The sequence below is a fragment of the Erpetoichthys calabaricus genome, chromosome 8 (assembly GCF_900747795.2).
Source record: "Erpetoichthys calabaricus chromosome 8, fErpCal1.3, whole genome shotgun sequence".
NCBI lineage: Eukaryota > Metazoa > Chordata > Cladistia > Polypteriformes > Polypteridae > Erpetoichthys > Erpetoichthys calabaricus.
In genome coordinates this window covers 92,091,310-92,108,538 of record NC_041401.2, presented here as the reverse complement: position 1 = coordinate 92,108,538, position 17,229 = coordinate 92,091,310, and the positions used below count along the sequence as shown (strand labels likewise).

General features: G+C 40.4%; 1 protein-coding gene across 1 annotated transcript in view; it reads left to right on the top strand.

The window, feature by feature from the left end:
• The window catches only part of nf1a (neurofibromin 1a), a 456,100-nt gene that overhangs the window by 375,441 nt on the left and 63,430 nt on the right, over nt 1–17,229 (top strand). Inside the window, 5 exon segments of the mRNA XM_051931227.1 lie at nt 3,274–3,388; nt 4,781–4,882; nt 4,985–5,125; nt 10,136–10,262; nt 10,341–10,472. Of these exon segments, the coding sequence (XP_051787187.1) occupies nt 3,274–3,388; nt 4,781–4,882; nt 4,985–5,125; nt 10,136–10,262; nt 10,341–10,472 (617 nt within the window).

Below are 17,229 nucleotides of genomic sequence, written 5' to 3'. Positions count from 1 at the left end.
GCCACTGTTTGGATGCAGCAAGAGGTTGTGCGTCATCCTGCCAGTGAATTTTATATATGTTATTTAACTATTTACCTTGATTTATTTACTTATCTTATTTACTATCATAAAGTCACAAGTAGACTGCAGACCTTCCTGTGTTTGATCGACACGGGCATGCTGATAAAGTACATGTGTAATGCATCGAAAAATGCGACAGCAGCTTCCATCTGCGGCTATAGACTCTTCAATACGTGAGCAACTCTCCACATTAGTGTTTAGATCTGGATGGTGTATGTGCCCAATCTACCTGCTCGCGTAGAGTCTATAGCTGCAGCTTCATAGGCTTCAGGGACTCTAGTGTTAAAAACAGGGTGCAATTTGAGGAAGTGAAGACTCACTCTAGTAGCATTAGCCAGCTGGATATATGGTGGAGGAGGGCCACGAGGGCTCTTGTTAGGATAGTGACTGAAATCCAGAGCAAGGAAATCAAATTAAAATCCAGTAAAATTCCAGGTTTATAAAAGTCCAATTCATAGACCATATTTAAATAGACTGTTCATATCTTAGATCTTCCATGTGATCTTAAAACAGCATCAGTAGATCAGAAGAAAAACAGCCAAATAAACGTGAAGAGCAACGGCAGAAAGACACACCAGCATTCGCTCCTAGCCTGTTCTCCTAGGCTTTTAGTAGCACACCAGCAAGCCCGCGATTCTCGAAAGAATCGCAAATCCAAGAATGGCAATCACCTCATGGAGGGTGGGTGCGTCCTGGGAAATGTCATTTAATTAAATAAACATATTTGTACTAAAGCGGTTTCTTTTTGGAGCTGTGACTCATGTGGTTGTGGTGTTTCAGAAGCGCGTTGTAGGCGCCTTGTTTCCATCAGGACGTAAATGCATGACAATATCGCGGTGAAACGGAGGCTCACTGTCATCACTTTGAAACACAATTGCCACTTCATTAACAATGGGAACATTGTATCGTCTCGGATCCTGTTCTTTGTCCTTTATTAGCACTATGGCAATTGTAGTTGGTGCCACACCGTCCACCTCTGCTTTCGTATTGGCTTCTCTTTCAACCTCATGTAGCATTTTCATAGAGTTTGCTAATGGGTGATTGTTTATGACTTCAGCTACGTTTCTCATTATTAGCTCTGTGGTTGATTTAGTGCGTCATCCAGATATAACACGTACATTTGGGCACATTTGCGGTGGTGATTTAGCTCAGGTTGCACTTTTCCAATCCGATGCAATATTTGTCAACACACGCGAAAGCAGTATGGGCCATTCCCAGGGGGGAAGCCGGTGCGTGATGAAATATCATGGAGGGTGGGTGTGTCCTGGGACAGTTCATTTCAACGCGCTTCTGTTACTGTTTTTCTTCATGCAGTCTCGTTTTTGTTTTTTTATGGCTGTGTCGTCGTATATGTGGTGGTGTGGCCAGTTGCGTCCGGGCGGCTGTACAACCTGGCGTGCACGCTTTACCTCAGGTATAGTCCACAGGTCGTAGGCATGGTAAAGTTTCCATTTAATTCAATAATCCCATTTGAACTAAAGTGGTTTCTTTGTGTGGGCACCTTCGTTCATTGTTTTTATCCATGTTGTTTGGGCGCCACCTACTGACTCTGGTTTGAACTAAAGCGGTTTGTTTGTGAGACGGAGCGTTCGTTTATTGTTTTTTTCCATCTGGTGTCGTATCTGTATTTTCTGTGGTTGGACTGTTAATAATGTATTACTGTAATACTGTAATGTGATTCAAATATGCTGTGTAGTCTGGACGTCTGGGGATTCCGTACTGTAATACTGTAATGTGATTCACATATGCACTGAATCGTTTCGTTTTTGTTTTCTCCGTGGCTGTGTCGTTAGCTATGGGCTCGGATTTGTATTTGCATTAGTTGAGCTGTTTCGTTTTTGAGCCGTGACTCCTTTGCCTGGGAGTTGTTTTGTGCGCTTCATTTGTCTAGCGGGTGTGTTTTCTGTGGCTGTGTTGTTAGCTATGGGCGGGCTCGTTGCAGTGGCGATCACACTGGTAGGCGTGTTTTCTGTGGCTGTGTCGTTAGCTATGGGCGGGCTCGTTGCAGTGCGCGTGCGCTTCGCTGCGCCCTGCGTCCATAACCTTCGGTTAGTAATATGGATAAGCCCTGTTAAAACAGCAGCTGTAACAGGGATGCAGAAATCCCAACTGTACTTTCTCCAGTCTGCATTCCAGAAAAAATGGCTAAACTGTACCTTAGACCAAGTTTTGGTCAGCTCTTTACTTCATCTGATGAGAAAGGTGTAAATCTAGAGTTGAGCTGACAACCTTGCACAGGCTTCCTTAGGCAAAGGCATCCAAATTGATATTTATCTTAGGCTTGTGACCATGAACTGAACCTGACTGTATATGATGTGCAGAATTCCCTTATGTAGACACTGGTTCTTTAACTGAAAGAGACCTTGATTAAGTCACCCAAGGTTACACCTTCCTTCAAAAACTAGCTGCACTCATCAATTCTTGTTCTGTGAAACTTTTCTCTTTCTGATACGTGAAAGCTGAGGAGCTGCTCCCTCTTTGGAGAGCTGAAAGCTGACAATCCTTTTTCTCTTTGGGGACCTGAAAGCTGAGATCCACTCTGCCAGACCAAGCTATGAGCCAGTGATTGAGCCCAGTCTGAAGAGACTGTGAAGCAACCATTATTTCAAGAAGGGAAATTCAGCACCTACACCTTTGTGCCAGAGAGATTAATTCTTTAGCCTGTGAAGTTGTTGAGGACCACAGCAAAGAGCCTAACAGTGAACTGAGAAAGGCAACATGACAGCACATCAGACAAAAGACCATGTAAGAAAATATAAAGAGTACACTCCAACACAAGACCTCCACTTGAACCCAGAGCCCCAATGGCAACAACTCCACACAACATCGGATACTATTAGACTTGGTATCATAATACTGTTTATCTGTGCCAAGATAAATTAGAACTCTTAAGTATCCAGTAAAAAGCCAGCGTCTCTGTGTTGTTGTATATGCAGTTAATCATATTTCTACAAACCTTGTGTTTATCAATAAATTGTATTAGTCTGTTTCATCAAACCAGTGTTTCAGTTAACTTGACAGAAATGTAATAAGTCTAATGGCCAAAGACCCCCTTCTACAGAGGTAGGTAAGGTAAACAAAGTGGGAACATTACTAAATTATTGAATTAATTTCTGGCACTGCCAAAGGCAAAACTGATTAGTATTTAACCAAGTAAAATTCTGTCTTTTTCCTACAATGCTGACTTTTTTTGTTATATTTATTGGTTTGCAGGTTTGCTTTCCAGTATAATCCATCTTTACAGCCCAGAGCCCTTGTAGTTTTTGGTTGTATTAGCAAGAGAGTGTCACATGGACAGATGAGACAGATTATCCGTATCCTCAGCAAGGTAGGAGACCCGTGGAATATGCATGGTCTTTTTCACTAGGCTCTTAATTTTATAATGAGCCTTAAGCTTTGAGAGTTTAGAAAATTCTTGCTGAGAAATTTTTCAAAGCAGTACTTCCTTACAAAAGACACAGTTTGACATGTAGTGTTCAATTATGTAACATCTAAATGTACTACTTTAGAGGTATTTAAAACACACACCAGTTTGTTTTATTGTTTTTCTAAGTCATGCCACTTCTCATACATTTAGTATATTCTTGAGAGTTATTTATTTTTGTGCTAACAATTCTGTACCCTTTTAAGTTTCACTTCTTTTATTTTGCTTTTCATTCAGTCAGTCTTTGTTGATTGACATAACATTCTGAAACATTCCTAAACAAAGTCAGGCTCATGGGAAATGGTCACAGTCTGTCACAGCAGCAGTGGGTTCAAGGCAAGAATCAGCCCAGGACATTCTAGTAGTCCATTTCAGGGCCAATGTAAGAACTTCTTCACATTCATGTTGTAAGAATGACATTTGAACTCTTACACATATACAGGAAGGTTTGGAATGCTGCTTAAATTCTTTTTTTGATTATGCCTTTCCTTTACTATTCTTGTCATTGCCCCAGCTGCCCCTGACAGTGCCATATTGACTTTGGAGATATTTCTTGCAATTTGGCATCAATCACTATTACACAATCATTGCAGCCTGTCTGGGTACTGTTTCTATGTCATATTTAATGCTGTACCTTGTACAGTATTGAGGTTACAACTACTGCTTACAGCTGGAATGGCTCTGGGGTAGAACAAGTAACCACAATCTTCATGGAATATGATAAATGGAAAACCATATGTATACCACAGGTTCCTCTCATTATGTCAGATAACCTTTTCCATTTCAACAGGCTGCAGTTCACATTGAATATACATTTTGCAGATAGACATCACTAGGCAAGCTGGTTCTCACACAAGACACTGTATACTGCTTAGACAAGTATAAAGTAAAATTTACAGCAATTTTTGAAATGATACCCAGACAAGACCAGGAAATACTCTACATGTAGTATGTTTATATTTTAAGGTTTTGTATTAATAAACTTAACTGAAATGAATAACCCAATTAATGTTATTTTGTTTTCATTAGAAACTTGTTAAGAGACTACAGAAAGAAATTGACATATTAGTGTTTAATGGCATGCTGACCAAAGAAAGATATTTGCAGACTTCAGGACTGTTTATTAACAGTGTTTCTATTCTGTGGATTTCAGTTAACAGCTCAAAAAAAATCCACTCAACTTGACTATTCCCAGCTCTCTATTTCCACCCCTAACTTCAAGTGTATTTTCAACCTGAAGGCTACTATTTACTGACAAGCAAGAAATATTGAATTGTGCCCCTTTGTTCTCTTCAGGGTTTAGAGAGTTGCCTGAAGGGTCCTGATAACTACAATAGTCAGGTTTTGATAGAGGCCACTGTGATTGCACTGACTAAACTGCAACCACTTCTCAATAAGGTATGAATGCTTACATGTCCTCGTTTGTCTGCCACTGACTTAAGGTTCTTTTCAGAGTACTAATTTTTTTTCTTTTTTTTCTTTTTTTTTTTATTTCTCCAGGACTCTCCACTACACAAAGCCCTTTTTTGGGTGGCCATTGCAGTTCTTCAGCTGGATGAAGTTAATCTCTATTCAGCAGGAACAGCCTTACTGGAACAAAACTTGCACACACTAGACAGTTTCCGGGTTTTCAATGATAAGGTAACCATTTAAATATAGCTCATGTCTAACAGAAGTAAGAATAAAACTGTCACTTCACACAGTTAATCTTTTATGGGTTTTTTTAAGCAGGCATCTCACAATTAAAAATAATCTGTGGCTAAACTAATTTATAAATTCATATAGCATTTACTTGGTGTTCTATTTTTGCTATAATGACCTTTTGCAAGCAAGTTTATAACATTGTATTTCTGTGTGCAACACCTTTAAGTGAGCTGACAACTATTCTATCCAACACTTCATTTACTCAGTAAAGAGATTACAGATGATATAATAAAATGTCAAAGAAACATTTTTTTTTGGAATTTTAATTCTTCTCTTGGTATGTAACATTTTTTCTGTGCCACGTAGAAGAGTGTCTAATGTTTTTACACCTTATCTCCCTTATTGATAATAATGCAGGAAGTAATAATTCATATTACTTATTCTTTATGTTAAGATTTTAAAGGTGTATTTGGTTTGAAGTGAAATCTAACAGATTAGAAATTAAGCATTGTTAATTTCAGCAAGGAAAAGAAAGATCTTTTATCTGACAATTGCAGTAGTTTTGTAAAACATTCTTATGACAGCTCCATGTTAAGATGGCCGTCATTTCAATTAGGTGAGGTCAGGTTGGGGAGCATGCACTGGTACAGCATGTTGCCACACCCACCACATGACAAAACAAATCAGGATCCTGGTTGGAAACCCCCTAGGCAGACATGTGGTCCAGTCCCACCCTTCAGAAAAAAAACATCTATCTACCAGAACCAGGTGTTAAGTGAGTGTCCCCATTGCCTGGTCCAGCTGCTCAGGTCCTCAGCAATGAGGATCCTGCGAGCCAGATCACCATCTGGAAATCACGCAATGTGGATGTGATGCCGTAACTGACGCTCCCTCACATCGCAGTACTAAAGGAGTCCAGTCATTGTCTCAGGTCACTGGATAGCGTCCATGTCTCGCAACCATATATCAAAACAGGAACCACCAGGACTCTGAAGACTTGGACCTTTGTCCTTTTGCAGAAATATCAGGAGTTCTGCACACCCATTTCCAGTGACCTCATAACCCCCCCACGCTCTCCCATTCCGCCTACTGACTTCATAGGAAAGTCAGCAGAGACATTAATATCTCTGCAGAGGTAAGTAAACCTCTTGACGAGGTTGACATTCCCTATGCAGACAGACACACTGCCGAAGGCTGTGCCCAAGAAGTTATTAAAGGCCTGGATCTTGGTTTTTATCCTGGACACTCACATGCCCAAACACTGAGACTTCTTGCTCAGTCTCTAGAGAGCTCCAATTAGAGCTTCCATTGACTCAGTGAAGATCACAGCATAATTGGCAAAGTCAAAATCAATGGACCTCTCTTCACCAACAGATGCCACACAGCCACTGGACCCCCCGACCCTGCCCAACACCCAATCCATGCAACCACTGAACAGAGTAGGAGCAAGAATACACGACTGAATAAACCCAGAACCAACTGGGAAAAACACAAAGATTCTGCCTCCACTCTGCACAACACTCATACTACCAATGTACAGGCCAGCCATGATATCCAACAACTTCAGGAGGAGTCCCACGAAGTCTCAGGATTTCTCACTGGGCATCTCGATCAACGTTGAACGCTTTATGAAAATTGACAAAGGCTGCAAAGAGAATACAGTGTAACCTCAGTTCACGACCATAATTTGTTCCAAAACGCTGGTCGTAAACCGATTTGATTGTGAACCGAAGCAATTTCCTCCATAGGATTGTATGTAAATACAATTAATCCGTTCCAGACCATACGAACTGTATGTAAATATATATTTTATTTAAGTTTTTAAGCACAAATATAGTTAATCAAACCATAGAATGCACAGCATAATAGTAAACTAAATGTAAAAACATTGAATAACACTGAGAAAACCTTGAACAACAGAGAAAACTAACACTGCAATAGTTCGCGCTATAGCGCTACCAACTGCTGGCTAAAAACACTTTTTTTTAATGAGTTTTAAGCACAGGGGAAAAAAATTAACATTTGAAAAAAAATCCGTAATTTAATAAACCACCAAGAAAAGTGACATTGCAACAATGCACACTACGAACCGATCGCTGTAAACAGAAGTGAAAACAAAATCAAGCCCAGTGCATTCTTTAACTGCCTTCCTACCTTAAGCGTTCAGCCCCCTCTCTCTCGCGCTGCCTGTGTGAGTGTGCGTGCGTCTGTCTCTCTCTCTCGTGCTGCCTGTGTGTTTGGGCGTCTCTCTCACGCGCTGCCTGTGTGTGTGTGCGCGTCTCTCTCTTGCACTGCCTGTGTGTGTGCTGTCTCTCTCGCGCTGCCTGTGTGTGTGTGTGTGTCTGTGTGTGTGTGTGTGTGTGTGTGTCGTGCTCTCTCACTCTCTCTCTCTCCACAGGAAATGCACAGGGAGAGACTGAACATGTACAAACCGAAAGGGAAACTGGCTTGTTCGTATACCGAGTGTGTGGTCCTGAAGTTTGGTGAACTTTTTGGTCGTAAACAGATTTGTACATGTACCGAGACGTTCGTGAACCGAGGTTCCACTGTATTTGCATTTGTGTTCAATAAGAACTCTCAGGGTCAGGATGCGGTCGATGGTAGACTTCTTAGGTGTAAAACCAGACTGCTCGGTCACTAATAGGTGAGTAAGTGATCACAGATCCTTTTGAGGATAACCCTAGCAAGGACCCTACCAGGCACCAAAAACAGTGTTTATCCCCCTGTATTTTCCAGGCATTCACCTTTTCCTTTCCAATTAGGGACAACAACTCCCATTTTCCAGTCAGTTTAGATGATGCCCATCTCCCAAATGGAAGCAAAAATTGCTTACAATGCCAGGAGGACAGCCTTACAAATGTAATCATCTTGTGTTTCTTTTGCAAAGTCAAGGAACATGGAGCCACTTTCACCACAGTCCTCATAGCCAGCCCTGTCCGTGCCAGTTGTCACATTGAAGTCATGCATAACCAGAAGAGTGTCACCTCACGAGCACCCATCAATCACCAAGCACAGTTGCAAATAAAATTTCTTCCTCACTGAGACATCACTTACTTCATTCGGACCATACACTGAGACAACAGACAAGGCACCCAGAGAGTGCCTTAATCTGAATCCCATAATATGCTCGTTAAAAGGAGTGACATCAGACACCATCGGAAGGAGTCGTTCCGCCACAGCAACAACTACTCCATGAGTATGCCAGCAATCAGAGCGATCAGACCAATATAAGCTGCACCCACCTACAGAGATCTGGCCAGTCCAAGGTTCACGCATCTCAGAGAGTGCCACCACTGAAATGTCGAGCTTCCAAAGCTCCTCCAACAGAAGAGGAATTTGGTCGTCACTCCGGAAAGACAAGACTTTCAAATACGCCTACCCAGATGGGCACCTCACATTGGGACTCAAGTACTGCCGTGAAGTTGGCGACGACACAGCACCACACCAATTCCTATCCCCAACAGGTCTGACCCCATTAGCTCTCCAATGGTTTCAGCTCTTCCAGGGGTGAGGCTCTCGAGGGCTTTTCCCTATCCCCTTCATAATGCGAGCAGCCTTCCTGTTGGCGGCTACAGCAGAGCTACTCCCACAGAGAGCAGAAAAGAGTCTTGTCTGCTGTTTCAGTGCTACGTGAAGTTTTTACAGCAGCTAGAATGCCAATTCTGCTATCAACCTTGAAGTTTTCCCAGCAAGTTGGAGGACCACTTGCAGGGCTGGATGCAGTTTAACGTCATACCCATTTCAATTAGTGGATTCATAAAAGCTGAATAGTGTTTAATGTTGCTTCTCCATAGCTCCAGTAGACTGTCTTTGAATACTGACCTGGTTTTACTATGTTTTACTAAGTTTGCATGGGCTTTGGCCTCAATGAAAGACTTTAGGTGTGAGTATGAATGACCTATGTAATGAACTTACTTCTTGTCTAGATGTAGTTTCTGCCTTTTCCCCTTGGATCTGAGCAGGCTCCAGCCTGCCATAATCTCATAGCTGCATTAAGCAAATTTGAACCTAAACGAATAGATGAAAGAATAAATTTCCATAGTGGTATATCAGAGTTGTTTTGCATGGGGTAAAGAAGTCAGTCAAACTTAAAGGAATACTCTACACAAAAATGCTACTTATTTTAAATTTACTTACCCCATGTAGTTTGAAGTGGTTACAAAAAATTTTAATCTCATGTTTTCATGGAGAAATTTAATATTGAATATTCTAACTCAACGTGGTCAATAGGTTACCAGTGCTATGCAATGTCAAAAAATGTGAGAAAAAGCCCATGGAAAATTCTCATGTAACTCATATTGTGTAGTCCACATGTCCAATATCCATTTGTATGGTCAAAATGTGTTTTTTTATAGTCAGTTAACAGTTAGTTCCTGAAAACTCTGCATTAAATGTAAACAAGGAAGACATCATTCCATTAAAGCTGTGCATTTAAATGACAGGTTTCTTCACCAGTGAATGAGGGGGAGAGGCAGATCTTCAAGTTTAGTCAAACTGGCATTTATAGAATAGTAACATTTCAAAATTATGGCAGTAATATTTCAGTTTATTATTTTTAAGTTTAATGTATAAAACCCTAATTTCATTTTGTCATACTGTGTTATTGAGTGCTGCTTGATGTGGGGGAAAAATAAATTTTCAGTGATTTTAACATAAAGCTGCAACATAATAAAATATGAAAAAGTGAAAGGGTCTGAATAAGTCCTGAATCCACTGTACTGTAGATCTAGCTCTTTTTCTTGTTCTAACATCACTGTGTTGGCAAGAAGTTCAGTGAACACTTTGCAAGATACTACAACATTCATCATAGACTAATGTCTTTTGTTAGGAAGTATTCAAAAGTTATAATACTTCCTTTGAAAACAGCTATGGTTGTGAAAATAAATTTTGAAAGCAGTATAAAATACATTTAATTGTTTATCTTGAGTTCATTTTTTATTTGCATGATGCTTTGTGCCATTTCAAGTTTCTCAGATTTTAAAAAATGTAAATCATTTCTCCCCACAGAGCCCAGAGGATATTTTTATGGAAATCCGGAAGCCTTTGGAATGGCATTGCAAACAAATGGACCATTTTGTTGGCCTCAATTTCAATGCTAACTTTAATTTTGCTTTGGTGGGGCATCTGCTAAAAGGTTAGGAAAAAGCTAATTGTTTCGAATGACTATGGGTAAACCTTGCATGTGTCTTCATATTTTATTTTACTTTTCCAGGTTACAGACATCCTTTAGCTACTACTGTGGCAAGAACAGTTAGAATCCTGCATACATTGCTGTCTCTTGTAGGAAAACATCTAAAGTGTGACAAATTTGAAGTAAACACACAAAGTGTGGCATATCTTGCAGGTAACAAGTTTTACGTTTTGTTATTAAGAGTGATATTCTGCAATCTGGTTATATCTGGTAAATATAATGACCTTGGCAATGCTATACATGACTGATAATTGTAGGGCATTGTAAAAGACAGAGTAAGTGTCTTAAAAGCAAAACTGTGCATAAGGTATCTGAATACAAATTAATATGTTTTATTATTGCAGCCCCTTCTCTACCAGTAACCTGCAAAACTAAGACAAGTAACAATATATGTCCTCCAAAACTGCTCTGATACCTGAAATTCACTCACTTTATGGCAAGGGAAATTGCATTGAAGAGAAAAAAATATATATTTCCAGTTTTTAGAAAGTTTTCAAACAAGAGAATAACTTCAGTTTGAAGAAAAAGTTTGGTACAGTACACCCCCAAAATTCGCGGGGGTTACGTTCCTAAAGCACCCACAAATTGTGAAAAAGCGCAACTTTTGGATGTGGTTAAAAAATGCCTTTTAAACGCCTATTTTTATAGTTTAAACCCTAAATACAGTATGCCCCCAAAGCACTTTAATTTCGTTGCAAACTCAGCTTAATACATTACCTAAAAAATTACCTTAATACATTACCTAAAAACAGATTGTAAAGGTAAACCTGTATACTGTACAGTACTGTGCTATGTTTCCTGGGGTGCTAGAATGTAAAATACCGAAAGTTACCGCTATTCATGCAGTCGCGTTTTGTTTGGTATGTGCTATCATTTTCTTTGTTATAAGTAGAGAAAATACATAATAATTTCATTTTATTAAAATACAGTAAAATGTACGGGTACTCACGAATGATGAATGATATTGATGATGATGATGAAATAGCTGTGCAGTATGATGCAGAGGGTTTAAAACTCCCCGGGTGGCGCCTCTTGTTCAGACACTTCAGGAGGAGTTGTATCTTTGGACGGGTCTTCTTCTGGTGGGGTTTCGTGTTGGCTTTTCTTTATAGGTTTCAGGAACATTGTGATGGAAAGTTGCTACATTGTCTCCTGTAGCGAAATGCTGGTACAATTTCCGTGCTTTCTCACGGATGATGTTACCGTCCAAAGGGATGTTCTTCTTCCTGCAGTTGGTGATCCACAATGCCAAGGCAGATTCCATCCTGACGATATTTTTATTCCTTACGTTCGTTACCTTTTTGGCACTATCACAGAAACTTATAGATACGCTACTCCAGATCGCTGCTTCGTTCTTCTTTAGTGTGCGGTGCTTTCTTTAGTGCCATAGTGGTGCGCTACTGCAGCATAACTTTTTAGTTCCCAGATCAAATCCAGTAGTTCAGCCTTCTCCTGGAGTGTTTTAAACTTCTTCTGGCTCTTAGGCTCAGTGCCAGAAGCCTTAGAAGGTGCAGGGCATTTCGGCGACATCTTGTGTGTTTAAGAATAACAAAATGAATACAATAACAAAATGGAAAACATGAGGACACTCAGCTGGAGATGTGTCACAGGGCAGCAGTCAATCAACAGCAAGGAGAAATGAATAACGCTCTCGGATTGGCTACTTTCACCATCCCAAACCACGTTTCCCTCAGCGGTGGTAAACCCATTCACCTGGAGATGCATCACAAGGCAGCAGTCAATCAGCAGCAAAGAGAAATGAATAACGCTCTCGGATTGGCTACTGTGACACTAGGGGTCGCTGTTGCCCCGTAAAACCCACAGACAACATGTCCAAACACCAGGTAAAAAGTCCCAGTAATATTTTTATTATTACAATAATGTGCACAAAGCACCTCCACCTCCACAATACTCAACAATAATAATCAATAATCATACAAGTACTCAATAATAAATCCTCCTTTCCACCCAGCAGCTCTGTCGCACTTCCTCCCAACTCCGGTTCTCCTGCTGGGTTTCCCCACAGTCCTTTAAATAGTCCTTGACCCGGAAGTGCTTCTATCCTTCAGTCCATGTGATTCCATAGCACTTCCGGGTCAGGTAAAGAGTTATATTTTGCTTCAGCCCGGAAGTACTTCAGTTCTTCCGTCCCCGTGACTTGAGTACTTCCAGGCTATACAGGAAATAAAAATCCCCTTGTCTTTCTGCAGCGTCCAATGGTGGTCCCCAGGGTCCCCAACAGGGCTGTGAAACCAAACTCCATCTCCCATGGTGCCCTGCGGGAATCCTGGGTACTTCTATGCTGTATGGGAGGTGCCATCTAGCGGCCTGGATGTGTCAGCTGGGATGAGTTGCCGGCCGTCCATCACACTGCTTTCATCATCCCAAACCGCATTTCCCTAAGCCCACCCACTCACCTGGAGACGCGTCACAGGGCCGCAGTCAATCAGCAGCAAGGAGAAATGAATAACACTCTCGGATTGGCTACTTTCACCATCCCAAAGCTTGTTTTCCTCAGTAGTTGCTTCCTGTTCTCTCTACAGCACAGTATTGCCACAATAAAAGACATAAAAAATTGCGGAGGGTATTTTTGCTTTGCAATTAATAGTTAGATTCTAAGGAAAAATCCGCGAACGACTAAGTCTGCATACCCTGAACTGCGACTTCGCAGGGGACTACTGTATTTTTCAAGTCGAAGATACTTCTTTACAAACATGGTATATACACCATATATACAGATCAGCCACAACCTTACAACCAGCGAGAGGTGAATTCAACAATGTTGGTTATCTCATTAAGGTGGCACCTGTCAGAGGTGCTATGGATGTTACTACTCCCTGCTCTCACCAGCCTTTTTTTCTGGATTTTTCTTTGTACTTTTTCTCATGTCCTATAAGTTGATTATTTAAGTTCTATAGCAGCTAAAATTCTCCTGGCAAATTACTGAAAAAATCAAGAAGTTTTCAGTATATACCTGGATAATTTTATAGTGTGTATGCATTCTTCAGAAAGTAACAAAACAGGATGTGGACTTGGAAGGGCCCAGACAGCATCAAAAAATGAAATTTATTATGTACTTTCAAACAAAAAGGAAACCGTGATATCTTTGTTCTTATTAGGTTTAGCATCTCAAGTGGTCAAGGACTGGTAAGATGTAGGATAAAGTTAAATATAAGACTTTAAAGGACAAAACTAGTCAAGCACAAGTATCACTGCATTGTCTCAGAGACATGGAAGGAAAACTGTCAGCCAAACACAGTGAAAGAAAGCAAATGCTAGTTGATGTAGAAGTAATTGGTTGTATTGAGGAATACATTTAACTTGGTAAACTGAGAAATTTAAACTGAACCCTGTTAGAAGAAATAAACAGAAGAACAAAACTAACACAAAGCTCATTTGAAAAGTCAGGTAGCATGTTCAAAACCAACACACCCATACATCTGAAGCAAAACATTTTTTTTTATCAGTTCATTTGGCCTGTTACACTGGACAATTAATACGTTGGTTCCTGAGCACTTGTGGGTGTGTCATATAGATTTTTTCTGCTAATCAACTTTTTTTTTTCTTATCATCAAATCATTTAAAAAATTTCCTGTCATTTACCAATTTATTTATAGTTAATTTTTTTTTTTTTTTTTATATTAAAGTCTGGGTATGTGTGACGGTGCTGGTCCTGCTCCACGCTCTCTCTTCCCGATTTGGTTAATGCAACCGGATGAACTAGCAATCTGAGCAAGGGGATTGTGCAAAAGGTGCAAGTGCTTTTATTAAAACAACATACAAACAAAACCAAAACAGTGTCCAAAGTGCAGTGCTGCAAAATGTTTCAATAAATAAACAATCGACAAAAGAGATAAGTGGAGGTTATAAATCCAAAATAAATAAATCCATTAAAACGAGATTAAAAACATTTGCTGGAAGCAGTTACCTTTAAAAACCCTGTGCCTTCTTTTGGCTGGCGGCTCCCCTGCTTCTCCCATACGGGCCCTTCAACGGAAGTTGCCCTACCTGCATGTGCAGCTGCCATCAACACTGGTCCGGTAGCCTTCCTACCCCTGGCTCTGTATAGCTCCTGCCGGATTAAGACTCAGATTCCCCAACAGGAATCTCACGCAAGGGCTTCAACCTCCCAAACCTCCGACTCCCACTGAGTTCTGCAGCTTAATGTGGCAATCCATCCTTACTCCCGGTCACTCCTGCTCCTTTTCAGCACTCAGCAGGAGCAACCAGTTCTTTCTGGCCCGAGTGTCGGCCAAACATTCCTTCCGGGCTCTCCTATCAGCTACCTGCGTCCACCAGTGAGCCTGCTCTCACTCGCTTACTTGCTTGCACTGGCTCTCAGCTTCTTGCCTTCTCTCCTTCTTAACCTCGTCCGCCTTTTCTTTTTCTCTCTCCTCTGCACTCAAGCTTCTCACTATTTATAATAGGGATGTGGCACAGGTGTGGCGATTAGCAGCTCCCGGCATCAGTTATGGACAAGGGCGATCACGCACTTGTGCACTTCAGAGCGGAAACACCCATGCCTGTATTGCACCCGGGAACCGCTCTTGCCACACTACCATGCCCCATCCTTAAGCTGCAAGTGCGACGATTATTTATTTAAAAAACTGGCCATCCATTTCGAGCCACGGACCTGCTATATCACAGTATGCCTGGACATGCATTCAGTGCAGGTTGTTTTACATGTAATGGATATGCTAATGCTTAGACATGCTTAGTCAGAATAGGTGCTGGCAGGACAGGCTATGAAAGCAACTTGCATAACAAAGTGTGCATACTTCGAATATGTTGTCTAGAGCAGTGTTTCTCAACCTTTATGGTGTCACAACCCACTTTTTCCCATGTAATTCTCTTCTCAACCCACCAGGTCAGGGGCAACATCCAAGTGGCAACATACTACCATTATAAACAATAGCAACTTGCGACCAAGTAGTTGAGAATCACTGGTTTAGAATAAAATTTGTTACTGCAGAAATGTCTCGCCAGGGTTGCAACAGCTGCATTACATTCTCCTATTATTGTGAAAAGTATGTACTGAAGCCACAAAGACACAGCATGATCGCACTTGTTAAGAAATCATATAAGTTCTAATTTGGTTGTAAAACTGGCGATCAAAACAAACCATTGACTGCCCACATTTGTTGTGCAAAATGTGCTGTTAATTTAAGAGTTTGGCTAAGAAGTTTTTGGAAGTCAATGCCTTTTACTGTTCCTATGATATGTGACAGATTGTTACTTCTGTCTGGTCAATGTCTTTGGCTTCTCTGCTAAAAATGAAACATCTATTGAATACCCCACTCTGCCTTTAGTCATGAAACCAGTAGTGGATGATGACAGTCAACCACAGATATAAAACCTAAATAGGGTAGTCGAAGACTCACAATGCTTTTGGAAAACTACAGTGATCCAACTTTTGAGCCATTAATGTTTGGTGAGCCTCATCTTATAGCACTATCAGAATTGGTCAAGGACTTGGGTTTTTAAAAGCAGAAGTAGAACTGCTTGGTTCAAGACTGCAAGGATGGCACTTCCTGTCACCAGGAATGAATATTTCTGTCTTTCCGAGCCACCGAGAGGATTTGAGAAATTTCCTTACGTAAGTTGGCAACCTCTGCTTTTGAAATGACATTGATGGGCTGTTCACAACTTTGGGTTGTGAGCATAACCCACAACAGTTGTGCCTTTTATTGATTTGTTACTATTTAGTCTTAAAACTGTCTTGTTTCACAGTTGCAGTGTCTACCCTTGAGTACCCGTTGGCTATACAGTACACTTGAAATAGACCAATTAAAACATGGAACTGTTATTAAGACGTACTGTATACAGCACAGTAACTGCAACTGGAACATCTGTGGTGTTCTAAAAGTAGTGGCATTGTTACTATGAATGCAACTCAGATATACCAGGTACTGTTGTTTCATTTGTTAATAGTCAGCCATGCTAAAGAGTTTCATTAAATTAAAAGGAGCTAGCAGCTCTGAAGCATCAATACTGGCTGACTTTTTTTGGACACTGAAATCGTATGTACTCAGATGGTGATTGAAAATAAGTATTGAAACATTTTTTAGCTCAATTGAACTAAAGCAATATGTCTGCATCATTAAGCGATTAAACACACTAATTTCAATAAAAGTTAACTTCATGTTTCTCAAGATTTCTGTGTGATGTGATACAGTCAGTTTGAAATATTAGCTCTGTTAAGCCTGAAGCTGTCTAGATAGATAGATAGATACTTTATTAATCCCAAAGGGAAATTCACATACTCCAGCAGCAGCATACTGATAAAGAAAATATTAAAAAGTGAGAACAATGCAGGTATACAGACAGACAATAACTTTGAATAATGTTAACGTTTAACCCCATTCCACCCCCCGGGTGGAATTGAAGAGTCGCCAAGTCGACTGTCTATCACAGTCATCAAAGATCTTTCAGTGAGCAAAACTTTTGAAAAAAATTGTTCTCATGTATTTTAACATATGAAAGCAAGTCAAGGCATCTATATTTAAAAAGTACACAAAACATGAGAGTTACTCATCAAACCATGGAGAGATACATGCATGGTATTACTTTCAGATATTGAAAGAGAAATTAATGTGTTTGGTCAAAACATAATGTAGGGGATTTCATTGCCACCATTTGAAAAGAAAGTGGATTTGGATAGGGTATGTCACCAGGTGGATTAAGGAAGTTTCAAATTGCATTACTAGAGATAAGATGAGACCAGCCAAATTCAAGATTGGTAGATGAGATAAGAACTTTTGGTGCAACCACCTGAAGCTGACGACCAAAAATTATTTCTGGTGAAGAAAGCTGAAAGAGCCCTTTGACCTCCAGTGGACAGTTATTGGCTACAAATGATGATGATAAAACATTAATATGATGAATTTGAATAACACATTCTGTGAACTAC